We start from the raw sequence: 23,925 nt of genomic DNA, 5'->3' as shown, positions 1-23,925 counted from the left end.
GTGTGTGTGTGAATATGTGTCAATACCCAGTAAAGGCGCGTTAAGGAGAAAGAAACGGCTTGTTCTTTGCACAATTGAACACTTCTCCCAGGTTGACATTCAAGTCTTTTAATATATTTGTATTGATTTCAGAGCGGGAGAGGGAGAGAAACATCAATGATGAGAGAGAATCATGGATCAGCTGCCTCCTGTATGCTCCCTACTGGGGATGGAGCCCACAACCCGAGCATGTTTCCTTGACCGGAATCAAACCCGGGACCCTTTAGTCCGCAGGCCAACGCTCTATCCACCGAGCCAAACTGGCTGGGGTGACAGTCGTCTTTTCTTGTTGAGTGAGGCCATCAGACGCCCTCCTGAGGAGCTGAGTCCTTAAACTGCTCCATGATGCCAGGAAGGAGGGAGCAGGCGGGCAGCAGCTGGGAAGGGGTGGGGGTGCCGTCTGCGTCTGAGGTTAATCCTAGTGGCGTGCCTCAAGGGGAGGCGCAGGGTCTGGGACAAACGGTTTCTGGGCGAGGCTGTCAAAGGCAGGCATCGGGTGAACAGGATGTGAGGAGTGACCCGGGGACCCGTGTTCTATCCTTGGGCCCCCCCCATGTCCCCTTTCCACACACACTGCCAGCACTTGCCTTCCCTTTGCGGGGACAGAAATGAAAGGACGCCCAGTGTCTACAGTAAAGTTTATTTCACGCCCAAGTGAAGGACAGTAACCCTCCCGAGGAGCCGGACGTGCCAGCAGAGCCCAGGGCAGGGCGTGGGAGCCAGGCCTCTGAGCCTGCCCTGCGGGTGGAGGCCTGGACACGGGGTGGTGCAGCCTGCGTCGGCGGGGTCTCCTCGGCAAGTGAACAGGGACCTGCAGGGTGGGCAGGACTCCGTACACCGAGGGGCAGCGCAGCAGGAACAGGGCGGGAACGGTGCCAGGGACCATGCTCCGCCCCCGGTCCATGCTCTGGGCCAAACTTCGCACACCTGCCCAAGCTGTCCTTCAGGCAGGAGGTCTGCTCGGAAGCGCGAGGTGACTCCATGCACCCGGTTCTGCTAGGGGACGGCGCCCTATCTGTCCCGGCCGCCGAGCTGGAACAGAGGAGAGGGCCGTCGGTGACCTGGAAACCCCTGGGCAGCGGAGGGCAGCGGCACAGACCCTAAAGCCAAGCGTTCTGTCCACAAACGCTGCTGCGCCATTAGCTGACGCCAGCAGGGCGGGAGCAGCCAGCCGCGGCCCGCACTTCCTCCTGGGCAGCAACTCAACCCAAGATCACAACCCAACTTCCACCTGGTGAGACCAGGAGGCACCGCAGGGCCGGTCTTACAGGACCAGCTCCCGCCCACAGGGGTCCCTGCAGCCCTGCGGTGGGGAGAGGTCGGCCCGAGCGGGAGCCCCAGAAGCTGCCGGCGACCACGCCAGGCTGTGCCTCTGCCCGTGGGCGTCGGGACCGGGATGGTCTTCACTCGCCTCCTCGTGACACATGGCACCAGCCTACGTCTCGGCCCTGAGAACCAGACCCAGCGAAAGGCCTGGAATGACGGAGCCCTCCAGGCAGTCTCACCCTTGGCCTCAGCTCTCTCTGGCCCAGCTTGGCAGGAAATGAGGCTGCGGCCAGAGGGGGCTTCTGCCAGTGGGGTGACAGCACAGCCAGAGGGTGGGGTTCCCAGGACGTCTGCCTGGGGCCTCAGGAACCAGACCAGCACACCCTGGTGACTCCCGCGGGCGGGCGGTCCTCCCGGCCGGCAGTGCGCCCTCCAGAGCTGGTCAAGGTGCCCAGGCCCCTCCTGGGGAAGTCACCCAGCACGGCCACATGGGGGGCTCCTGGGAAACCCCATCTTCTGTAACCACTTGTCTGGGTTGGACACCTGGAGCTTCATGGCTCTAAGGCCCCCTTCTACCCTCAGCGTGGCCATGGTCAGCATCGCCCGCGGGCTCCATCCCACACGCACAGAACTGCACGTCTCAGGGTGCTGGCCCCGTCAGCTCAGCCTCGCGCCTCGGCCTGGAGCTGCCGTCCTGCTTTATGTCAGGGAACAAAGGCCCCTGGGTCCCGCCTCCCTGGCCAGCGGGCTCCGCCGCTGCTTCTCGGCCCCGCCCGGGCCCTCCCCCGAGGTCACAGGAACCGCACTCCGTGCGAGCAGCCGCCCAGGTCGGGCTGGTCCAGGGTGACAGCCAGGGTCAGTGTCACTCTCTGAGCCTGTACCTGCCCCGTCTCCTGCTGGACGAGGTCCTTCAGCTCCTCCGTCCAGCCCAGCAGCTCCACCAGCTTGTCCACGCTGTCCACCAGCTCCCCCAGCTGCAGCACGTCCCTGCTGCGAGGGCGCCAGGCCAGGGACCCCGCCGCCTCCTGGTTCATGAACACGCGGGGCACCGAGCTGCGCACGGCCTCCGACAGGCTGGCAAAAGGCTCCACCTGAAACACGGCCGGACGTGAGGAGCCGTGTCCAGCCTCGGCCTCAGGAGACTGCGTGCGACCCGATCCGGGAGAGGAACCCCCGCCGGTGCCCTCCTGCTGCTCCCTCACCACGTCCCAGTCAGTCCCGTCCCACTGCCAGCCTCGGCGGGTCTCCCTGGCAGGCTCACCACCTGTCCTCCCCAGCACGGCCTGGCACATGGCCTGGCACACGGCAGTCTGGTCTGTCCTCACTCCGCTCCGAGGGCAAGGACCTGGTCCCGCATGAGTGAGTGTGAGATGTGGCCTTTCCCGTGACCAGTGGAGCTCACCCCAGCCCCGCACCCTGGGGGCGGCCCCTCCGCGCCCTCCCTGTGCAGACCCTGACAGCCTGACTCATTCAAGAATCAGTGTGACAGCCTCAGCCGGTGTGGCTCAGTGGATAGAGCAGGGGTGGGCAAACTTTTTTACTCGAGGGCCACAATGGGTTCTTAAACTGGACCGGAGGGCCGGAACAAAAGCATGGATGGAGTGTTTGTGTGAACTAATATAAATTCAAAGTAAACATCATTATATAAAAGGGTACGGTCTTTTTTTTTTAAGTTTTATTCATTTCAAACGGGCCGGATCCGGCCCATGGGGCCGTAGTTTGCCCACGGCTGGGATAGAGCATCGGCCTGCGGACTGAAGGGTCTCGGGTTCGATTCAGATCAAGGACATGTACCTCGGTTGCAGGCTTGATCCCTGGCCCGATCAAGGGCGCGTGCAGCAGGCAACCAATCAATGTGTGTCTCTCACATCGATGTTTCTTTTTTCCTGTCTGTCCTCCCTCCCTTCCACTCTCAAAATCAATGGAAAACACATCCTCAGGTGAGGATTAACAACAACAAAAAATGTCATAGATCCATAATCGCTTCTCTCTCAACTCTCGGGGCTGGATGTACTCTCTCCCCGCCACACTCCCTACTCCCACCTATACTCTCCCTGCACCACACCCCCACACTCCCTACTCCCCCTACACTTGCTACTCCCCCCACACTCTCCCTGCTCCCCCCATACTTGCTACTCCCGCCACACTCTCCCCACACACTCCCTGCTCCCCCCACACTTGCTACTCCCCCCACTCTCCCTGCTCCCCCCACACTTGCTACTCCCCCTACACTCTCCCCACACACTCCCTGCTCCCCCCACACTTGCTACTCCCCCTACAATCCCCCCACACTCTCCCTGCTCCCCCCACACTTGCTACTCCCCCCACACTGTCCCTGCTCTCCCCATACACTCCCTACTCCCCCCACACTCTCCCTGCACCACCACCCCCTGGACCCCCCCACACTCTCCCTACTCCCCCCCACACTCACCCTGCTCCCCCCACACTCTCCCTGCACCACTGCTCCCCTGCCCTGGGACCAACCTGCAGGGAGGTGCCCAGGATGAGCAGCAGGTCTGCGGTGGGGAAATCCACCACGTGCAGCAGGAACCTCTGGGGCAGCGCCTCCCCGAAGAACACGATGTCGGGCTTCACGACGCCGGTGCAGACTGCACAGCGGGGGACCCTGTCCCCCATCACCTCGGCCTGGGGACACGGGAAGGGCCGAGGAGGAAGCACAACCATGACGGGCACAGGCACAACGAGATCTCCCTCCCGCAGCTGAGCAGCGTGACCAGCCCACGTGCTAAGGAGCGGCTGCTCCGCGCGGGTTACCCCTTGGTCTCAGCGCCCCAGCAGCGGGGAGAGGCGCGGTGGCGGGACGGGCTCACGGATGTGTGGACCCGGTTCCCTTTTGGGGTGAAGCACGTGTTTCCCGCTAGAGAGGGGGTGGCTGCACACCACGGTGACGGTAGAGATGCCTTTACCACAGGTCACCTTGGGTTGTGTGACCTTCACCTCAACACAAATGAAAGACGGCCCCGCGCCATCGCTCAGATGCCCAGCTCCACCCACTCCGCCGGAAGGAGCCAGCCCACTGAGGCTCGAGTGGGCCTGGGCCTCACGGCTCCGCCAACAGGAAGCACTGCAGGCCTCCAAGCCGTCCTGTCCCCGGAGGCGCGGCCGGAGCCCGCGTCGCTACAGCGGGCAGACCTCTCCCCACGCCGCGCTGCCCGCGGCTCTGCGCTCCCTGAGGGCGTTGTCCTTCTAAGCACACGGTCCGCACCGCACACGCCGGGGCTGCGTGTGGGAGGAGGTGGGTGTGATGCGCACAGATCTTTCTTAAAGGCGGCAACACGATACACCCACCTGGGACAGGTGGCTGGTGGGAGAGTCACCTTCCCCTGTACCTCCGTCCTGCCTTCGCCTTTTACAAGCACGTACGGCAGTTCTAACCTTAACGTAAAGACATTCCCCACTACGACCGTCCGTCTTTATGATACGTGTTCATAAGCCAGCACCGCCTGCGGGTCAGCCCGCCAAGCAGAGGCCCCGGCCACTCACCCAGAAGCCCTCCACCGGGGCGGCTCTGCCGCAGACGGTGCAGGTGGCCGAGGCGAAGGAGCCGTGCGCTTCGACCAGCCTGGAGTCAGGGATGCCGGCCGCTGGAAGGGAAACCACAGCTCAGCCCGCTGCCGGGGCGGGGTGGGGAGGGGGGGACGCCGAGGCCCCAGAGCACAGCGTGGGCCCCGGAGTCCCTGGCTCAGAGGGGGGCCCCCCCGACCAGCCAGCCTCGGTGAAGACAGCCTGTCAACAGCACAAGCACATCTGATGCACCTTCAGATCAAACTATCCCACGCGGAGGAAGACACCCCACTCCACAGACACCAAGTAAAGGTGAGGAAGTAACAGAAATGCAACACATTTCCAAAACCTGTGGAGAAACAGACAACAGTAGCTTGTTTCGGCGGTTGGCTTCTGAAGGCTGTGGGCAGACAGATGGTCCCAGCTGCAGGGGGCCTCCCCTGGTTCATCCTGACTCTACACCCAGGAAAGCCCAGGGCCAAGGAGCACACAGTCCCTCCGGGGCGCCCCCTGCTGCACGACCTGCTAGCAAGGAAGCATTTCTCGAAGTCGAGGTGATGCCTGGCTGCGTGGTGGGCAGCTGGCCGTGTCTCCGTGGGCACAGGCCGGCGTCACTGCAGGAGGAAGAGGGCCCAGCACATGCTCCTTGAAGGCGCACGGCCGTGCTCAGTGCCATCTGGGAATCACTGCTCATCCACTCCGTCCGCACGAGAAACCACCCGCCACACCCCGAGCCTGATGATGTAAGGAATCACTAGTCCTCCGCGTGATGATAATATCGCAATTACATTTTAAAAGTCCTTATCTGGTGAGGGCATGTGCCAGGGGGTAGGGGAGGCCAGGGGAAGGTCAATGGGGGGGAAAAAAGGAGACATATGTACTATCTGTGATACTTTAAACCAGCGGTTCTCAACCTGTGGGTCGCGACCCCTTTGGGGGTCAAAGGACCCTTTCACAGGGGTCGCCTAAGACCATCGGAAAACACATATATAATTACTTAATGTTTTTGTGTTTAATCACGATGCTTTAATTATGTTCAATTTGTAACAATGAAAATACATCCTGCATATCAGATATTTACATGATGAGTCATAACAGTAGCAAAATTACAATTAAGTAGCAACGAAAATAATTTTATGGTTGGGGGTCACCACAACATGAGGGACTGTATTAAAGGGTCGCGGCATTAGGAAGGTTGAGAACCACTGCTTTAACAATAAAATAAAATTAAAAAGGAATAAAAATAAAAGTCCTTGTCTGCTACAGATACCCATGATGGGTTTGTAGGTTAAATGTATAACGTGAGGAACTTGCTTCACAAGGACCTGGAGGTGAGAGGACGGGTGAGCGCGCGAGGACGGGGTGAGGGCTCACGGCACTGGTCCTCACGCGCTCGGGAAGCTCCGTCACAGCAGGTAAGAAAGGAGACGAGCAACCCTGGAGCCCGGTGTCAGCTCCAGTTTCCCCAGACACCACAGCAGGTGCTGGTGAGCGGCCCGGTGAGGCCCGGACATGGCGCTGGTGTCCGAGCCGCGGGAGGGAGGGTGTGGACAGGCCCTGGGAGGCCTCACCTCGCTCCAGCCCGTCGATGTTCTGAGTGTAGAGCCGCAGGAGCAGCCCCTTGTCCTGGAGCAGCCGCAGGAAGTAGTGGATCACGTTGGGCCTGTAGTTCCCCGGGTACATCTTCTTGGCCCACGTGAAGAAGGGCCTGGGGTTGTGGAGGAAGAAGGTGAGTTCAAAAATGGCCTCCGGGTACGGGACATCGCAGTGCTGGAAGCTGCTGTAGAAGCCGGTCCCTGGAGACCTGCCAGAGGAGCCAGAGCCTCAGAAGAAGGGGAGTGGGGAGGGGGAGGGGGGAGGGGGAGGGGCGGGGGGAGGAGGGGGCGGGGGAGGGCGCTGGGGGGGCGCGGGCCGGGCGGCACCTGAAGTCCGGGATGCCGCTGGGCGTGCTGATGCCAGCCCCCACCATGACCACCACCCTCTGGCAGGCCTTGGCTCGGATCAGCTCGGCCACGTCCTGCAGGAAGAGCTCCTGCGTCCTGTCGCCTCCATTTCCAAAGACACTGGCGACACCGGCAGAAAGACACGTGGGCGGCCTTCCACCTGCAAAACTGAGAGAAGGGAGGGTGGCCGGGAGCTGCCTCCTGCACACTCCCTTCTGGGGATGTGCCCGTAACCAAGGTACACGCCCTTGACCGGAATCGAACCTGGGACCTTTCAGTCCGCAGGCCAAGGCTCTACCCACTGAGCCAAACCGGTTTCGGCTCATTGATGTTTCTAATTCTCTATTCCTCTCCCTTCCTCTCTGTAAAAAAATCAATAAAATGTATTTAAAAAAAAAAAAAAAACACCTCAAAGGGCAGAAATTCCACAGCAGGAAGCCGGTGCGAACGCACTGCTCCTCACAGCCCGTGCCTCCTGCTCTGGGACAGGGGTGGCGAGTCCTTTAATGATAGTCCGGGTCCTTAAGCGACCCCTGGTAGTTCAGGTCACTCTTCAGCTACGACCCTCTCAACGGCCTGCAGAGCCTGGGGCGCCCAGCGCCTCTGTGCCTCGCAGACCCAGGGTTTACAGGTTTCTGGGGTGAAGACGACGCCTCGGTATCACCCCATCTCACTTCTCACAGCTGGTAGGAGCTGTGTAAGGTGGCATCCCGTGACTGTATCGCCATTTACTGAAGACTCGTCCACTACCGGCAGTTAAATTGGTTTCCTAACAACCATGGGCCTTAAGGGCTTTCCACGGGTAGCCCAGTTCCCACACAAGGATCCAGAGTCCACAGTGACTGTGGGGGGCTCTGCACACGCAGGTGGGGCGCCACCTGCACGACCTCGCAGGGGACGATAAAAATGCGCTCAGCTTTGGACCCAGGAGTGGCACCAATTTACCCAAAAGGTGAGCTACGGCCTGGCGGAGGGGTTCACGGGGTTCAGCGGGTGGACGCTGACCGGGAGGTCAGGCTGATCACACAGGTCGGGGCACATGCGGGGTGGGGAGCTGCGGGCCAATCCTGCAGGAGGCCGTGGGTGGACGTTTCTCTCTCTCCCTCTCCCTTCCTCTCCGAGACCAAGAAAAATATATTTTTTTAAAGGTGAGCTACAAACTAGGTAATTCACCGCAGCATTGTCTGTAGTAACTAGAGATTAGCAGCTACTTCAATGAGAGAGTTGTACAAATCAGGGAACGCCGGTTCGGAGATGACAGTAAGTCCTAGACGTACCGTTAAGCGAAGGGCAGGTACCGACCAGACTAAGGGCGCGATGTCCACAACCGGCACGTGGGTGTCGCCGGTCACCCCGGGAACCGCGATAAGAAACGAGAACTGAGCCGGGAACGCTCCGGACAGTTCAGGTTCTGCTGCCGCCCCGCCCACCACGCGAGGGGAGCCCGAGGGTCGCCTCGCCTCGCCGGGCACTGAACCCCCTGCGGGCCTTCACCCGGCCACCGGCCACCACGGCCGCCCCGAGGCACCCGTCTGCCCCTGCCCGCCCCGCGGCTGCTACCCGGACGAACCGAGGCCGGCGGGCCCAGGCCAGCTCACCGCCCGGGCCCCAGAGCCTGAGAGCGCGGATAGCAGGCCGAGCCCACTGCGCCATGTTCACCGGAGCCCGCTCGCTCGCGTCGTCGTCCCCTCGCCCGGTCACGGCCCCGCCCCCGCGCGCTCGCCCCGCCCCCGCGCGCTCGCCCCGCCCCCGCGCGCTCGCCCCGCCCCCGCGCGCTCGCCCCGCCCCCGCGCGCTCGCCCCGCCCCCGCGCGCTCGCCCCGCCCCCGCGCGCTCGCCCCGCCCCCGCGCGCTCGCCCCGCCCCCGCGCGCTCGCCCCGCCCCCGCGCGCTCGCCCCGCCCCCGCGCGCTCGCCCCGCCCCCGCGCGCTCGCCCCGCCCCCGCGTCTCCCTACCCCAGCCCCGCCCTGCGCGGCCCGGGGGCGGTAGACGCCAGGTGAAGGCGGTTCCCAGCCGGCAGAGCTCCGCCCCGAGACTCCAGCAGGAGTGCGCATGTCTCCCTCCGCGCGCCCACCTCCTCCAGCGGGGGGCGGGGACGCTCCGTGAGCGCCTAGAGAGCAGGCCGCGCCCGCACGCTGTGTCCCGAGACACCACTAGGAACGTCCTGTCCCCGCCGCCCTTGCGATAGGAACCTGCGGGCCACAAGGGCCGAGGCCACACCGGCCGTTGGCCCTAGGCGCGAACTCCTCACCCTTCAGGGCACCAGAGGCGCGGTTACCCTGACAACCGGCGGACGCCCAGTGCCGCCGCCGGCGCTCCCGGCGTGCCCCGCGCGGCGCGGCGCCGGAAGTGAGTGAGCATTTCCGGCAGCCGTCCCCGCGGCGCGGACTTCTCTGTGGCAGCGGCGTTCTGGCTTCTTTTGCCGACATGAAGGACGTGCCAGGCTTCCTCCAGCAGAGCCAGAGCTCGGGGCCCGGCGAGGCCGCCGTGTGGCACCGTCTGGAGGAGCTCTACACGAAGAAGTGAGGCCGGGGCGGGCGCCGCGGAGGGGGCGGGCGGGGGGCCGGGAGCGCCCCGACCTGCGGGGGAGGTCGGGTCCGAGGAGCGGGGTGGCAGCCACGCGGACGGGGCCTTGGGGGCCCAGGGGTCACTGCCTTCGCCTTCCTGCCGAGGGGCCGTGCGGAGGTCCGAGTTTGCTGGTCTCAGGAGAGGGTTGTGGGCTGCGCGGTGATGTCACCCTCGTTCTCCTCCAGCGCCTGGTTGTGGACAGCGGGTCCTGGCGTCCTGCGCTCGGCCTTGTCCTGCTGACTGCCCGCGGCCCGCTCCCCCTGGACGGGGGGGCCCGGGGGCCGGCGTGGGTCTGCCTTTTCCGCGTTGACTCTGCATTTGGTTGCACGCTCCCTTTCCCTTCCTCTGGGAAATAAATGAGAATATACTTAAGGAAATATGTTTTTATTGGAGAGAGGAAGGAAGAGGTATAGAAACATCATCGGTGGGAGAGAGCCACCGTCTGCCTCCTGCACACACACCCCCGCGGGTGGAGTCCGGGAACCCGGGCATGTGCCCTGACCAGGAATCCACCGTGATCTCGGGGTGCACAGGTGGACGCTCGGCCGCTGAGCCTCGCGGACAGGGCAGCACTTGGTATTTTTCAAGGCCTTCTGTTTGCGTCCGTAAAAACTAGCCTTTGGTTTCAAACGTGCTGTCGTTCCAGAGGTTTTCCTGGACTCGCTCTCAGTCACCCCGCTCACAGATGAGGCAACGAGCCAGTGCAGGCTCCCTCCCTGAGGCGCTCGGCTGCCGGGCGGGAGAGCGGGGGTTTCAGCTGGAATGGGCACGATTCCAGAGTTGTTGTCTCCAGCCGCACCTCACAGGAACCCGGGGAGGTGGTCTGGAGAGAGCTCTCCGCTCATCGCTGGGAGGCTGGGTCTCAGAGAGGAGAGGCGATCTCGGGGGTCATACCGTGGAGGAGCGGAGCCGGGAAAGAAGGCGGGTTCGGTGGCTCCCATCCTGGCACACCGTGGAGAGGCCGCTGCTCCCGCACCAGGGCTGGCCGTGCCCGTGACCGGACATTAGTTTCTCGGTCTTACATTTTTCAGGTTGTGGCACCAGCTGACGCTGCAGGTGCTTGACTTTGTGCAGGACCCGTGCTTTGCCCAAGGGGATGGTCTTATTAAGGTAAGTGACTTGCCATGCTAGGTCACATGGCATAAATGTGCTCAGAGACTCTAAGATCGCGGTGGGCTTTGCAGTAGCAATACGCTACGCTGAGCCAGCAGTCGCTGTGTCAGGTACTGTTCACACATTTACTCTTTTTTTAAAAAAAATATATTTTATTGATTTTTTACAGAGAGGAAAGGAGAGAGATAGAGAGTTAGAAACATCGATGAGAGAGAAACATCAATCAGCTGCCTCCTGCACATCTCCTACTGGGGATGTGCCCGCAACCCAGGTACATGCCCTTGACCGGAATCGAACCTGGGACCTTTCAGTCCGCAGGCCGACGCTCTATCCACTGAGCCAAACCGGTTTCGGCCACACATTTACTCTTCACAGCAGCACTGGGAGACGGCCGTGCTGTGACCCGACTCTGCCGTAGAAGCAGGTCCAAGAGGTTTTGTGACTTGCCATAGATCACAGCGAATAAGTGACGCACGTTCTGTCTTCTAAATCCCTAAAGTGCAGTCGTATAGCACGCTCCCGTATCTCGTCAGAACAGGCGTGTGAGCACGTGTCTGCGAGGCTCAGCCCTGACCGCCCGCTCGCAGTCTGTCCTTCGGAAATACTCCCGCTACACAGGGCAGGGTTTCTCCAGCATGCGGCCATGCTCCCGCCGCCTGGCACATCTGAAGTGTTCTCCAGCTGCCCCTCTCCCGCACCAAACTTGCCACCTCTTTGCTCTGCATTCCTTAGAACCCATCACTTTTTTGGAATAACCTTTGGAACCTCTCCCTTTGTTGTTGTTTTTGTTTTGTTTTAACATATATATTCTTTTTTGTTGACTTCAGAGAGGAAGGGAGAGGGGAGAGAGAGAGAAACATCAGTGATGAGAGGGCATAATTGATAGGCTGCCTCCTGCACACCTCTCACTGGGGATGGAGCCCTCAGCCCAGGCATGTGCCTTTGACGGGATTCAGACTCGGGACCTTTCAGTCCGCAGTCCGATGCTCTATCCACTGAGCCACACCAGCCAGGGGGAGCCTCTCCCTTGGGCTGCTCCACCTGTGTGCTTTGATTTCCCTTGCTCCTGAGTTCTCGGCGACGCCATTTATTTGTTCACGAGTCTCCACGAGGCCAGGACCCCAGCGGAGCCTGGGGAAGCGCCAGGTGCTTGCTGCGTGGCTGGTCTGAGATGGGACCTCGTGAGCCTGCAGTCTTCTCATCTGCTAGGGTCCTGGGCCTCGCGCTGGTGGCCTTTCCACTCAGTGCTTTGAGGAGGAAATGGGAATTGGTCTTCAGGAGACCCTTCTAGGGCCGGTGTAATGCCCCAAGCTAGAGACAACCCAGCTGGCTTTCGCATCCATTGGTGAACGCTTACGTGAACCTAATGACCAAACGCGGTCTCCTGGGAAACGTGCCGCCCTGTGCGGTCCCGGCTGGGTCTGCAGATGCCACGCGTCCTGTGACTTTCTCCATGTTTTGGCTCCACAGCTGTACGAGAACTTCATCAGTGACTTCGAGCACAGGTACAACTCTGCTTGTTGACTTGGGAAGGAAAGCGCTGGTGCCTGCGTGCTGACGGCTGTGCTTGTGTTTCAGGGTGAACCCCCTGTCGCTGGTGGAAATCATCCTCCACGTGGTCAGACAGATGACGGGTGAGTGGCCTGCTGCCGACAGGACCGGGTCCACGTGGCAGCTGCTTCCGTGGCCTCGAAACATACGGAATGGGACTTTTTTGCGTTTTGATAGGAAATATCCGGTTCTAATGTTTTTATCTTATTTTGTGTCCAAACCTGAAGGTGACCCCCCTGAACAGCGTGCTGGTTGGTAGGACCAGTCTGTAAAGAGCCTGTTGGCCGTGCTTCTGAGCTGGTTCTGCTTCCTTTTCTAGATCCTAACGTGGCCCTTACTTTTCTGGAGAAGACTCGTGAGAAGGTACGTGTGACGCTGGAGCCAGACCTTCTGAAACACGTGTTTGTGTCTGTGCTCACTGTCCACAGCCCTAGAGACCAGGCTGTGCCCGCGCGAGCCACGCAGGGTGCGGGGGCCTTGCCGCGGGTCCGCTGCCCGCGCTTCCGAGGTTCCTTGTCTCCGCGTCTGTAGGTGAAGAGCAGCGACGAGGCCGTGATCCTCTGTAAAACAGCCATCGGCGCCCTGAAGCTGAACATCGGGGACCTGCAGGTCACAAAGGTGAGCTGAGCCATCACACAGGGTTGTCTGTGGTTTCAAAGGTTCTTTAAGCCCTGGCCAGTGCCTCAGTGGTTAGAGCGCTGACCTGCGCACAGAAGGGCCATGGGCTTGAATCCTGGTCAAGGGCACCTACTGTGCTGCAGGTTCCAGCTCGGCCCCCGTCAGTGTGTGTGGGAGAGGCAGCCGCTCCCTGTGTGTGTCTCACATTGATCCTCCCTCCCTCCCTCCCTTCCTTTCACTTTCTAAAAATCAATGGAGAAAATATCCTTAGATGAGGGTTAGCAACAATGATAAAAACACTACAGGGGGGAAATCCTATTTTCCCTCCTTTAACTATTTATTTAAAATAAGTGACAGGAAAGTTGCAAGAATAGCATAAAGCTCTCTGTGCCCTTACCTCAGGTTAACATTCCCCGCTTTGCCCATCATTCTGTGTGTGTGGTTTTTCCCTCAAAAACCGCTTGAGGGTAAGTTGCTGGTAAGTCGCCGTTACCCACAAGCAGGACCCAGAGTGCTGGCCCTGCAGGGGTCACAGCCTCCACCAGGCACAGCCTGTGGTCCCTGTTGACCAGGGTCCGCCCTTCCGGTCGCACGCTGCTGCCCCGCCTCTTCTGCATCCTCATCATGTCCGTTTCCTGTCCTGGAGCATTTTTATTTTTTAATCTATTGATTTTAGAGAGGAAGGGAGAGGGAGAATCATCGATCAGCTGCCCCCTGCACACTCCCTTCTGGGGGTCGAGCCCACAGCCTGGGCATGTGCCCTGACTGCGATTCGAACTGGCAACTTCTTGGTGCAGGGTGGACGCCCCACCGAGCTCCCCTGGCTGGGCTGAAGTTCTGTTTTAACACCCAAATGAAAAGCAGTGTGCTTCTTACCTTGTCACCTATCACCTTACGACACTGTGAGTTAAAGCAAGGCCACCTTGCTCCCTGTGAGCAGGAGACCATCGAAGACGTGGAGGAGATGCTCAGCAACCTGCCTGGGGTGACGTCGGTTCACAGCCGCTTCTACGACCTCTCCAGCAAGTACTACCAGACGGTGGGGAGCCACGCGTCCTACTACAAGGACGCCCTGCGCTTCCTGGGCTGCGTCGACATCAAGGACCTGCCAGGTGGGCCTGCAGACGCCGCGGCGGGAGGGGCTGGAGGCAGCGGGTCTCAGGAGGCCCTCGGGGGCCGCACCCCGTGGTCAGGAAGCCGTGGTCGGAGCGGGAAGGTGGTGGCAGCCGTAGTTTCCACGCTGTCTGTCCTTTCTGTTTGGTTCAGGAGGAATGAGCCCGACTGCCCCCCCACCCCCACCCCGGTCAGTGCCTGGACCCCGTCCCCGCCCTGAGACCCTTGACAGATGCTAGGCCCAGAGGAGCGAATGACAAAAACCTTTCACGGATTTGAGGGAGGAAAGAAAGTGACCAGAGTCTTGGGGAGAGTGCAGTGAGTGTGTGTTTGCAAAGGAAATTCCAGCAGATTTTAGAGGTTTCCAGACCAGCACCTCCTGGAAGTGTAGTGAGTTGAATCACTGCGTCTCCGGGAGCACCGGGGGCAAGGCAGCCGCTGTGTCCAGAGGACAAGGGGCTTCTGGGTGGGACAAAGGAGGCCAGTCCTAAGTGGAAGGGGCTGAGCGAGGTCGGTGAGGGGCTCGCTCTCCCATCCGAGGGCGGGAGCACACAGCGGAACTGTAGGTCGCCACGTGGATTTGGGGGGAGTGAGGGAGCGAGTGCGCTTCCCACAGAGCCCGGGAAGGCGGGTCCCGCGTAACCTGAACCCAGCGCTGGCACGTGGCGCCTGTCAGCTCTGCCATGACCACCCAGAACGTGCTGCCCGCTTCTCCCTGTGAGGCCTTTAAGGCCCAGCCGGACGGGGCCCGTGACGTGTGTGACGGGGGTGTTGTCTCCTAGTGCCGGAGCAGCAGGAGAGAGCGTTCACGCTGGGCCTGGCGGGACTTCTCGGCGAGGGAGTGTTTAACTTCGGAGAACTCGTAAGTGGGCCCTGGGCACAGACGCGTCACCGCGGGCACGGCGCGCTGCCAGCTAACCGGCTCTGTCCCGCAGCTCATGCACCCCGTGCTGGAGTCGCTGAGGGGCACCGACCGGCAGTGGCTGATTGACACCCTGTATGCCTTCAACAGCGGCAACGTGGAGCAGTTCCAGACGCTGAAGGCCGCCTGGGGCCAGCAGGTCAGTCCCGCCGGCGCTGGGGAGACCGAGGCAGGCCGCTCAGGTGCAGCTGTCATGCTCCGCCCCGCAGACAGCGCCGGGGAGGGGGACAGGCCTCCGGCAGTGACCTTGCGCGTTTGCGTGCGGAGAGAGGAGCGGGGTTGGGGTCACGAACCCAACCCGTCTTGGGTGTGGTTCTGCGCTCAGCAGATGACTGCCGCCTGGGCTGCCCCAGGGAAGCTGGGAGCTTGTCTTCCCTCAGGACACGTCCCTGGAACTGGGGAGTGCTCCCCAGGCCCCGCGGCCGCCCCTGCGGTCTGACGGGTACAGCCTGCCAGTCAGGTCCTTGTCTTGGGAAACAGCCTCCCCTTGGGCGCTGTTCTGGTCATTTCCTGCGAAAAGCGCAGCGCAGCCCGGGGCCTGATGCTGGTCCGGAGCCTGTCTGTCCCCCCTGCTGGTCAGGTGACCTGTCTCTCTCCTCGCAGCCTGACCTCGCCGCCAACGAAGCTCAGCTCCTGAGGAAGATCCAGCTGCTCTGCCTCATGGAGGTGAGCGCGCCGGGGCCCTCTGTGCTGGGAGCCGCCTCAGAGAGGCCTGGCGGGACCGCCGGAGCTAAGGTGGCTGCTGCTCCTGGCACTCGCCGCTCCTGGTCTACAGCCCATCTGGCTTTCCCGCTAGAGTTTGAGCCTTAGGATATCTTTTTCTCTTTCTTTTTTAATATGTTTTTATTGCTTTCAGAGAGGCAGGGAGAGGGAGAGGGAGATAGAAACATCAGTGATGAGAGAGAATCAGGGACCGGCTGCCTCCTGCACGCCCCACACTGGGGATGGAGCCTGCAACCCGGGCCTGTGCCCTGACCGGGAATCTAACTGACCTCCTGGTTCAGAGATCGACGCTCAGCCCTGAGCCACGGTGGCGGGTGAGCTTGAGCCTTCTGAGAAAAGGGCCTTGTGTTCAGCTCAGTGCATTGTCCCAGCTCCAAGCACCTGCTCGGTGTGAGCAGTGACTTGCAGAAAGCTGCCAAACGGCTAGTCTTACCGTCTCACCTCAGCATTGGAAGCTGGTTGGTTGGTTGGTTGTTTGTTTGTTTAAATATGTATTTTATTGTTTTTTTACAGAGAGGAAGGAAGAGGGATAGTTAGAAACATCAATGAGAGAGAAACATCGATCAGCTGCCTCCTGCACACTCCCACCGGGGATGTGCCCACAACCGAAGTACATGCCCTTGACCAGAATCGAACCCAGGACCCCTCGGTCTGACGCACTATCCACTGAGCCAAACCGGTCTGGGCTAAAACCTGGTTGCTAATGAAATATGTGGCTAATGTTAAGGAAGCTTTAGTGTAGAGGTACTAACGTCTACATTTCCAGAGCAAGTATTGATAAAAGTGCCCTTATTGTTAGTTCTGACAGTTCTTATTTGGAAAATTTTTTTCAGATGACTTTCACACGACCTGCCAATCACAGACAACTCACTTTTGAAGAAATTGCCAAGAGTTCTAAGATCAGCGTGAACGAGGTACAGTGTTCGGGCGGGGCTATCCCAGGGGGCCGCGCTCCTGGTGGGGGCACCCTGCTCCCCGACTCAGACCACAGGGAAGCGGCGTCCTCCCCGGCATTGGCAGCGCTGGCGCCCGCCTGACACCACCCTCTGCGCAGGTGGAGCTGCTGGTGATGAAGGCGCTGTCGGTGGGGCTGGTGAAAGGCAGCATCGACGAGGTGGACGGGCGCGTCCACATGACCTGGGTGCAGCCCCGCGTGCTGGATCTGCAGCAGGTGACGGGGCCACCAGGAAGGAAGGGGCGCGGGGCAGGCTCCTGCCGCGGGGCAGGGTGTCAGGGAACCTAGTTTAATGCCGCCTGGGACCTGAACCCTGTGTTTAAAAGCGATTGTGGTAACAGCGCTGGTCATGCTGGTGGTGCCTCTTAATCCTAAAATTGGTCCTCTGATCAGGTACGTTCCTGCTTCTGTGATTTGAGCCTAAATCCGTCCTCACATTTGCTGGAATTTAATCCTGTGGATTTCCTGTGCTTGCCGGCTCTCTTTCCTGCCAGCGTGTGAAATGTGGTTGTGGGGAGATGCCTGTGCAGCGCTGTGTCCTGCCCCCCCACCCCCACCCCCCAGCTCGGGGTCCCCCCGTTAGGGCCCTGCTTGCCTCACTCTGCTCTCTGCCCTCAGATCCAGGGGATGAAGGACCGCCTGGAGTCCTGGTGCACGGACGTCAAGAGCATGGAGATGCTGGTGGAGCACCAGGCGCACGACGTCCTCACCTAGAGTCCTCCCAGCAGCGCCCGCTCCCCGCCACGGGCTCCCCGCCACGGTCTCCCTGCCGAGGGCTCCCTGCCGAGGCGGGTTCTGTTGGGCAGGACTGTTCTTCCTATGAAAGCGGGACCGTGGTGTCTCCGGGCCCGCAGGGAGGGTGGGGCCCGCGGATCGGGAGGGTGGGCCCTGCGTGTGGGCATCTGCCCCCCTCCCCCCCACCCGTGTGAGCAGGTTCCCAGGTGGCCCGAGGGCCCTGCAATAAACGCCTGTGCCGTGTCCTCTGGTTTTCCTTGGCACGCCCTCCAGGGCAGGCCTGTGTCTGCAGACGAGGCGGGAGAGGGAATGGGAGGGTTTGGGGGGAAGTGGCCTTGGCCTCCCCTCAGAGGAGAGCGTCTCTGCACACGCGGGATGGGCGGGGCCGGGGCCAGGGACACCCCCTGCCCCGAGCCAGCGGCTCCTGTGACCCGAGTGCCCTGTGCTGAGCGTCCGGGAGGCGGCACACGTGCATGAACACAGGCGAGCGTTCGGTGGGGGAGCGTTTAATGAGCGCTCCCTCCCGTGTCCACGGCGGCGGCTGCCCGGCCTGGCTGGTCAGAGCCTCACTCGGCGGAGCGGCTCTTGTAGCTGTCCAGGTGGGACAGCACCCAGCCGGCGGGGACCATGAAGCTGAGGAAGGTCACCACGAGCGCCACAGCCTGCTCCTGCGGGGGGGTGGGAGGGGAGAGCACACGTGAGGCGCCGGCCCCCCGACCTTGACTCCCTCCCGGGGCACCCGGTGCTGGTCAGGGCCTGCAGGGCGGCAGGCAGCCCAGGTTCTAAGCTGCTTGCAAACAAGGACAGGGCCTTGGAGTGGGGGTTCCTGGATCCATGTTCTCCCTTCAGGGCCGGTTCTGAAGAGACAGCCCTGCTTCCCTGGTTTCCTCCTGGAACAGCCTGGGCCCTCCCGAGTCCGAGATCTGGTGCCAGATGGGGGCTAATCCTTTTAGCTTCCACCCCCAGAGGCCTCAGGCGGAGCTCCGGGCCTCGCTTCCTAGCACATGACCTTGGGCCGTGACCTTCCTACCCGTGGTGACTTAGGCTGGAAACGGGTCTTGTCTGCTCTCTGGGGCCGGGGGAGCAGGTTGGTTTCCCCCGTGCTCTCCCCTGGCCCTCAGAGAGCCCACCCTCCCCTCTCACGGGTGACGCTGCAGGTCCCACAGCACCTCCCAGCTCAGCCTCAGCACCTGCCTTGGCAGAGGCAGTGGGAGCCTGAGAATAGGCCGCAGGGACAGCTGGCTGCCGGGACCCTGGCTGCATTGGGACAAAAACCCGCCCTAGGACAGGCCCCGCGCCCGCGTCCCCTCCAGCAGCACCAGGCCTGGGAGGACGTCCCCTCTCCCTTTACCAGCCTGGCTTCCTGGGGCCCACCCTGGAACCCGCCTCATCCTGAGAACTCCGGGACTGCCAGCTCTCCCGGGTACTTACGGGGGCAGAAGTGGGTGTTTTGGCCGGCTTGGCGGAGATGTGCGCCTTGGGGACCACACAGGCCCTCAGGGGGGCTTGCAGCAGCCTGATGGCGGGGCCCAACCTCATGTTGCTGGGCCGAGCTCTGAGCTCCGAGTCCTGTGCGTCCTGTCCCTCGCTCTGCCCTCTGCTCGCTGGGCCGGGCTTGGGCTTTTTATAGCTCGAAGGGGAAGCCGCAGCTGCCCCTCCTGTCCCAGGGCTTGGCAGGAAGGTCGCCTGGAGCCAGCCTCAGGCCGCAGCCTCAGGCACGTCCCCCTGCAGGGGCTCTGAGGGTCCCAGCTCCTTGCAGGGCAGGCCTGCCCTCCCAGCAAGGGCACCCACTCCTCAGCGGAGCCTGTGGGCGCTGCAGGGAGAGCAGCACGGTTTAAGGTGACTTCGGCTTGGCAGCCATGATACCTGGGAGCTCTGGCTTTGGCATTTCTGGCTGAGCTGCCAGGTGTCCCCAGAGCTCCGCTGCCCCCTGGGCACAGCACGTGCTTGGCAAGGAGCTACCCGGTTGCTGGCCTGGGCGACCCCTGCCTCCGGCCCACGTGCAGGTTGGGCACCTGGGGCGGCTGCTGGCTCAGGCACCCAGCCCCCAGCAGGGCGGGCGCTGGCGTCCCCGCCGCTCTCCGCGGGAACAGTTATCCGGAAGCTTGTTTCCTGCTCCCGGGAGACGCACCTTCTCTGCAAACATCGCCTGCCCAGCCGGGTCCGAGGGGAGGGCAGGGGGCCTGCCTGTCCCCACGTCCTCCTGCCAGACGCCAAGGCCATGTCCCAGCGTCGTCGCCAGGCACTCTGCAGGATGCTGGGTCCTGACTGTCCTCCCGCCTCGTCCAGGCCCGTGTGACCTCTAGCAGCCCTCCACCCTCCATAGACCTCATCGGGCTCAACCCCTAGCTGCGCCTGTCCACCGTCAGGATGCATGGATGCCAACCCTTGTCCCCATGGGGTCGAGTCCCCAAGGCCCTGGGCCTGTCCCCCACCCTCAGGCCAAGCATCTTATCTGTCTGATGCTCACACTCACACCTGGGCCACCAGCAAGACCACACCCGCTGACTGCACTCCCCACCCCTGTCCGGCCTTGAAGGGTCCCCCACAATCCCACACAGCAGCCAGGGCGATCCCAGAGCAGGCAGGCCTGTTGCTACCCGCGCCCCATGGCCCCCGCGCCTGAGGGTCCAGCCCTTACGGCCACGCTGCAGCAGCTGCCCCTCTGCCCCAGGGCTCCCGCGTGTGTTCACGTCCAGGCCCGGTCCGAGGGCATCGCTCGGGCATGTGCTCGTGTAGCCGGACACGAGGGCTGTGAGGACCAGCACTCGCTGCCTCGCGGCTGAATTTGGGGCCCGGGCCTGTCTGGCTCAGCCGGCTTCAGTCCTTGTTGGCTGAACAGATGGAAGTAGGAGAGGGGGGGGCAGAACTGGGTCACATCACCTCCCGGGGACCCGAGCCTTCGTGTGGACTGTGTTGGAGGCCGCAGCCCTGAGACCAGGTGGGCGCGGGCACAAGCCCGGGAGCTGAGAGCCACATGGACAGCCGTGCCCCAGCCGGTCGGCGTTGCTCAGCGGTTAAGTGTCAGCCTATGAACCAGGAGGTCACGGTTCAATTTCCGGTCAGGGCACAGGCCTGGGTTGTGGGCTCGGTCCCTAGAGGGGGCGAGCCGGAGGCAGCGGATCAGTGATTCGCTCTCATCATTGATGTTTCTCTCCCTCTCCCTTCCTCTCTGAAATCAATAAAAATATATTTTTTAAAGAAGAGTGCCTTAAAAAAAAAAAGGTGAGTTGACGACATGACTGCATCACCTGAAGAACATGTTTACTTTCACTTGTTGCCAAGTTAGGGCTGGTTCCGGGGCCGCCCCCACCTCCCCGTGGCCTGTGCCCCAGGCAGGAGCCACGGGGGGCCGAGGAGGGAGCATGCTCAAGTGTCACCTCCAGCCAGGCCGGGTCCCTGCCCCTCGGAATAATCCTTCCGCCTGAAGCGATAATTATAGCTTTGGGGAGCAGCTGGGGGTGAGGCTGTGGGTTAGACAACCAGTCGCCCAGCCAGGTGGCTCTTTCTCAGGTGAGACCTGCTGAGCGCCCTCCCCTCTTCCCCGCATGGGTGGGGTGCGGGGCTGGCAGGTGGGGAGCAGAGTGCCTGCTGGACAGCAGCTCCCAGCAGGTCCTGGGGGTGAGGCTGCCCCGGAGACAGAGCCCCTCCCTCAGGCCTGGGTGGCCCCCAGCCTCAGCCTCAGCCCTTCCCACCCCACACGGCCTCGGGGCCTTTCCTGCTTTCCAAGCGCAAACCTGCCCCTTCCCGTTGACCTGGCTTCGGGCCACAGCAGCCGGAGCTCCAGGCCTCGCCCTCGCTCAGCTTTTCCTCCCCAGAACCACTTGTTCACACCAAACCCTAGAGCCCTGCTGCCTACCCCACACAGAAGCTCCCGTCCCCCCAACAAAGCCCATTAGGTCCCCACAGAGCAGGGCCATGTCCGGGCCCCCCTGCCCCGGGGTCTGCCGACCGGGAGGAAGCGAGGTGACCCAGAGAGGAGAGATGGTGGCCATGGGGGTCACATTGGACAAGGGAGTGAAAGGCTCTGTGGGTGCAGGGGGATGGGGGCCCCTGTAACACTGGGGGAAACTGAGGCTTGGGGAGGAGGCCGGAGCAGGACGAGCTGTCGAGGCGCCGGAATCCTCCACTCACCTCCATCTACCACCTTCCCACAGCCACCTGTCTGCCCAGATCTGTCTCTCCGCCCCTGCTGTGTATGGGGGTGCGGGGAGGGGGCAGCCATCGTGCACTGTCGCTCACGGGAAAGCCGCAAGCCCCCCGGAAGGTCAGTGCTTCTTGTGGCCCTTGGCACCACCCTGTGTCTGAAACCTGAACCTCAGACGATGCTGGGGGAGCAGAGAGAGGTGATGGGCAGACCCAGGGCCCCCCAGCGCCGTGCACGCTGACATTCACGCATGACTTCCATCGCACAGCGGGTCCTCAGCAGGTCCTCCGGGCCCAGGAACCTCGGCCCCCCCCCCCCCCCCGGGGAATTCTGATGCAGTCACGTGGGGGCTGCTCTCAGGGCACGTAAAAGCCGTGCTTCGCCGCTTTCATTCCAAACTAAATGGCCACGTGCAGAGAAACCAAAAGCTCACGCAGGCTGCCAGCTCAGCCTTCACCTCTCACCTACAGAAGCACAGGTCCGCCCGCCTGTGTGCCTCAGGGGCCGAGTGTCGACCTAGGAACCAGGAGGCCACGTTCAGTTCCCCATCAGGGCCCATGTCCGGGTTGTGGACTCGACTCCCGGTGGGAGGTGTGCAGGAGGCAGCCGATCCATGATTCTCTCATCATAGATGTTTCTCTCTCTCTCTCTCTCTCTCTCTCTCTCTCTCTCTCTCTCTCTCTCTGTCGTCAATAAAAAAATTTTATTTTGTAAACATTCCTCCACTCAGTATGTCTTCCTGGAGCTTTGGGGCTCGTGGGCGCAGACCTGGGGCGGCCCGGCCGCACCAACCTCTGCGCCTCCCTGACGCTCCGCTTCCTCTTCTGGATCCTGCCAGCGACAGCGTGTCACAACCCGACGGGTTTGTTGGTGCCACGGTCAACGTCCTGTGTCAGCGTGGCAGGGCCACGATGCCGATATTGGCTCCAACGCTATTCTGGATGTTTCTGTGAAGGTGATGTTTGAACAAGAGTAACAGACCACTGATACTGGTGGACTCTGAGTCTAGCAGATGACCCTCCACAGCGTGGGGGCCTCGCCCAATCAGTCAAAAGATGTAGAGACCAAACTCTGAGCTCCCGAGGAAGGAGTCACCAGAAGACAGCCAACGGCAAGCCCGGCCTTCCCAGCGCCCAGCCTTCCCCCCCCCCCCAATAGAATTTGGGTTTACCAAGCCTCCCCAGCCACGAGCCAGTTCCTTCAGATAAATCTTCATGTGCATCTACACTGTGTCTACGGTCCCGTTGGTGCTGCTCCCTGGAGAACACTCACACGCTTGCTCTGATGCGTTGTCACAATCAATGAACCAGTACGGACACATCGTGAACTCAATGAAGCCATCCTGCACTCAGACGCCCTGTTCCCCCGAATGGCCCCCTCCTGCCCCGGACCCCGCCTGGCATGTAGCCACGCGGGCACCTCCTGGCGGTGCAGCTTCTTGGGCTCTGGATTTGAGGCCTTGGCCGGTTGAGAGGAGCGATAGGTGTGCCGAGGGCGCCCTCTGCTGTTCTTGTCGGGATTCGGCTGAGGCTGGATTGGGAGGATGAAGGGGGGTGGGGGGTGTCAAGCGCCCTCTTGTTACACCATCCAGGGCACCATCGGCAGGACTCACGGTGCCACGTGACCTGAGCACCCCGGGGTGGGGTTTGTCGTCTCTTTCTTCTCCTCTTCCCAGCCTGTTCTCTCTGGGAGGACACCCGGGGCTCAGCCCACGCTGCAGGACCAGGGGAGGGGACTCCCCCTTGTGACAGAGTGGGGGGGATCCCCAGGAATTACTTGGAATTCTTCTGCATGGGAGATATTCTCCCATTTATTATTTTTTATACATATATATTTAAGGTACATATTTATATTTTTTCATTTATTGATTTCAGAGAGAAAGTGAGGGAGAGATAGAAACATCATGATGAGAGAGAATCATGGATCGGCTGCCTCCTGCACACCCCCTACTGGGGATCGAGCCCACAACCTGGGCATGTGCCCTCCACCGGGAATCGGCCGGTGACCTCCTGGTTCATAGGTTGACACTCAACCACTGAGAAATAACAGCCAGGCAATATATATTTTATTGTTGATAGTATTACAGATATCTCCCATTCACCCTGCTTTATCCCCCTCCTCCCAGCTCCTCCCCCCCACCCCCCAGGTCTTCACTACCCTATTGCCCATGTCCGTGGGCTGTGCATATAAGTACACGAGGATCCCTCGGCTGACGTGCGCCCTCTCGCAGTCCAGCTTGGGAGGGACCACGGGAGGTTGGCCAGCCGGGGAAGGACCCCGAGAGGGCTCCAGGGCATGTCCAGCCTGTCTCACCCAGTCCTGATTGGCTGGACCCCAGCAGCAAGCTAATTACTGGTCAGAGCGTCTGCTCCCGGTGGTCAGTGTGCGTCATAGCGGCTGGTGGAACAGTTGAATGGTCGCATGAACAGACAGACACTTAGCATATTACACTGTATTATATAGGGTAAGTCCTTTGGTTTATCTTTTCTCATCCCCTCAACCTCACACTGAGGTATGGCAGTCTGTTCCATGCCTCCCTGCTTCAGGTCTTATTTTGTTGGTCCATTTATTAGTACTTTCTAGAGGCCCGGTGCACAAATTTGTGCACAGGTGGGGACATTCGGCCTGCCCTCGATCAGGGCCCATTGGGATCAGGCCGGATGGGGGGAAGGGCTGTGGGACTTTTGGGGGGCCAGCTGGGGGGAGGGG

At 61.5% G+C, this 23,925-nt stretch overlaps 3 protein-coding genes across 10 annotated transcripts; 1 reads left to right on the top strand and 2 right to left on the bottom strand.

Moving 5' to 3' along the window:
- Positions 1 to 94: 94 nt before the first annotated feature.
- SIRT3 (sirtuin 3) lies at positions 95 to 9,200 on the bottom strand (the record flags this gene model as incomplete). Of its 8 annotated transcripts, none has more annotated exons than XM_081098591.1 (7): positions 95 to 1,071; positions 2,187 to 2,396; positions 3,790 to 3,951; positions 4,810 to 4,910; positions 6,402 to 6,634; positions 6,753 to 6,933; positions 9,023 to 9,200. In XM_081098591.1, the coding sequence occupies 7 exons, from the start codon at positions 9,198 to 9,200 to the stop codon at positions 1,051 to 1,053; spliced, it is 1,086 nt and encodes a 361-aa protein (XP_080954717.1). In that variant the 3' UTR covers positions 95 to 1,050. The 8 variants fall into 8 exon arrangements, with proteins under 8 accessions (XP_080954717.1, XP_080954722.1, XP_080954724.1 ...); XM_081098596.1 differs by having other exon boundaries at positions 6,753 to 6,941; positions 9,023 to 9,105; XM_081098598.1 differs by having other exon boundaries at positions 6,753 to 6,941; positions 8,846 to 9,073.
- Positions 9,161 to 17,314, top strand: PSMD13 (proteasome 26S subunit, non-ATPase 13). Its single transcript, XM_081098589.1, has 13 exons — positions 9,161 to 9,293; positions 10,371 to 10,449; positions 11,923 to 11,957; positions 12,031 to 12,086; positions 12,323 to 12,366; positions 12,535 to 12,621; positions 13,562 to 13,733; positions 14,517 to 14,596; positions 14,670 to 14,795; positions 15,260 to 15,322; positions 16,213 to 16,293; positions 16,434 to 16,550; positions 16,953 to 17,314. Exons 1-13 carry the CDS (start codon positions 9,199 to 9,201, stop codon positions 17,046 to 17,048), a joined length of 1,131 nt encoding a protein of 376 aa, XP_080954715.1. The 5' UTR covers positions 9,161 to 9,198; the 3' UTR covers positions 17,049 to 17,314.
- A 265-nt stretch (positions 17,315 to 17,579) lies between these two features.
- LOC308525128 (cytochrome c oxidase subunit 8B, mitochondrial-like) lies at positions 17,580 to 18,652 on the bottom strand. Its single transcript, XM_081099895.1, has 2 exons — positions 18,501 to 18,652; positions 17,580 to 17,737 (listed from the first exon to the last, which is right to left on the bottom strand). Exons 1-2 carry the CDS (start codon positions 18,606 to 18,608, stop codon positions 17,636 to 17,638), a joined length of 210 nt encoding a protein of 69 aa, XP_080956021.1. The 5' UTR covers positions 18,609 to 18,652; the 3' UTR covers positions 17,580 to 17,635.
- Positions 18,653 to 23,925: the final 5,273 nt, after the last annotated feature.

This window comes from Myotis nattereri, assembly GCF_964212035.1.
Source record: "Myotis nattereri genome assembly, chromosome: 9".
Taxonomy (NCBI): domain Eukaryota; kingdom Metazoa; phylum Chordata; class Mammalia; order Chiroptera; family Vespertilionidae; genus Myotis; species Myotis nattereri.
This window is presented reverse-complemented; position numbering and strand designations above follow the sequence as displayed.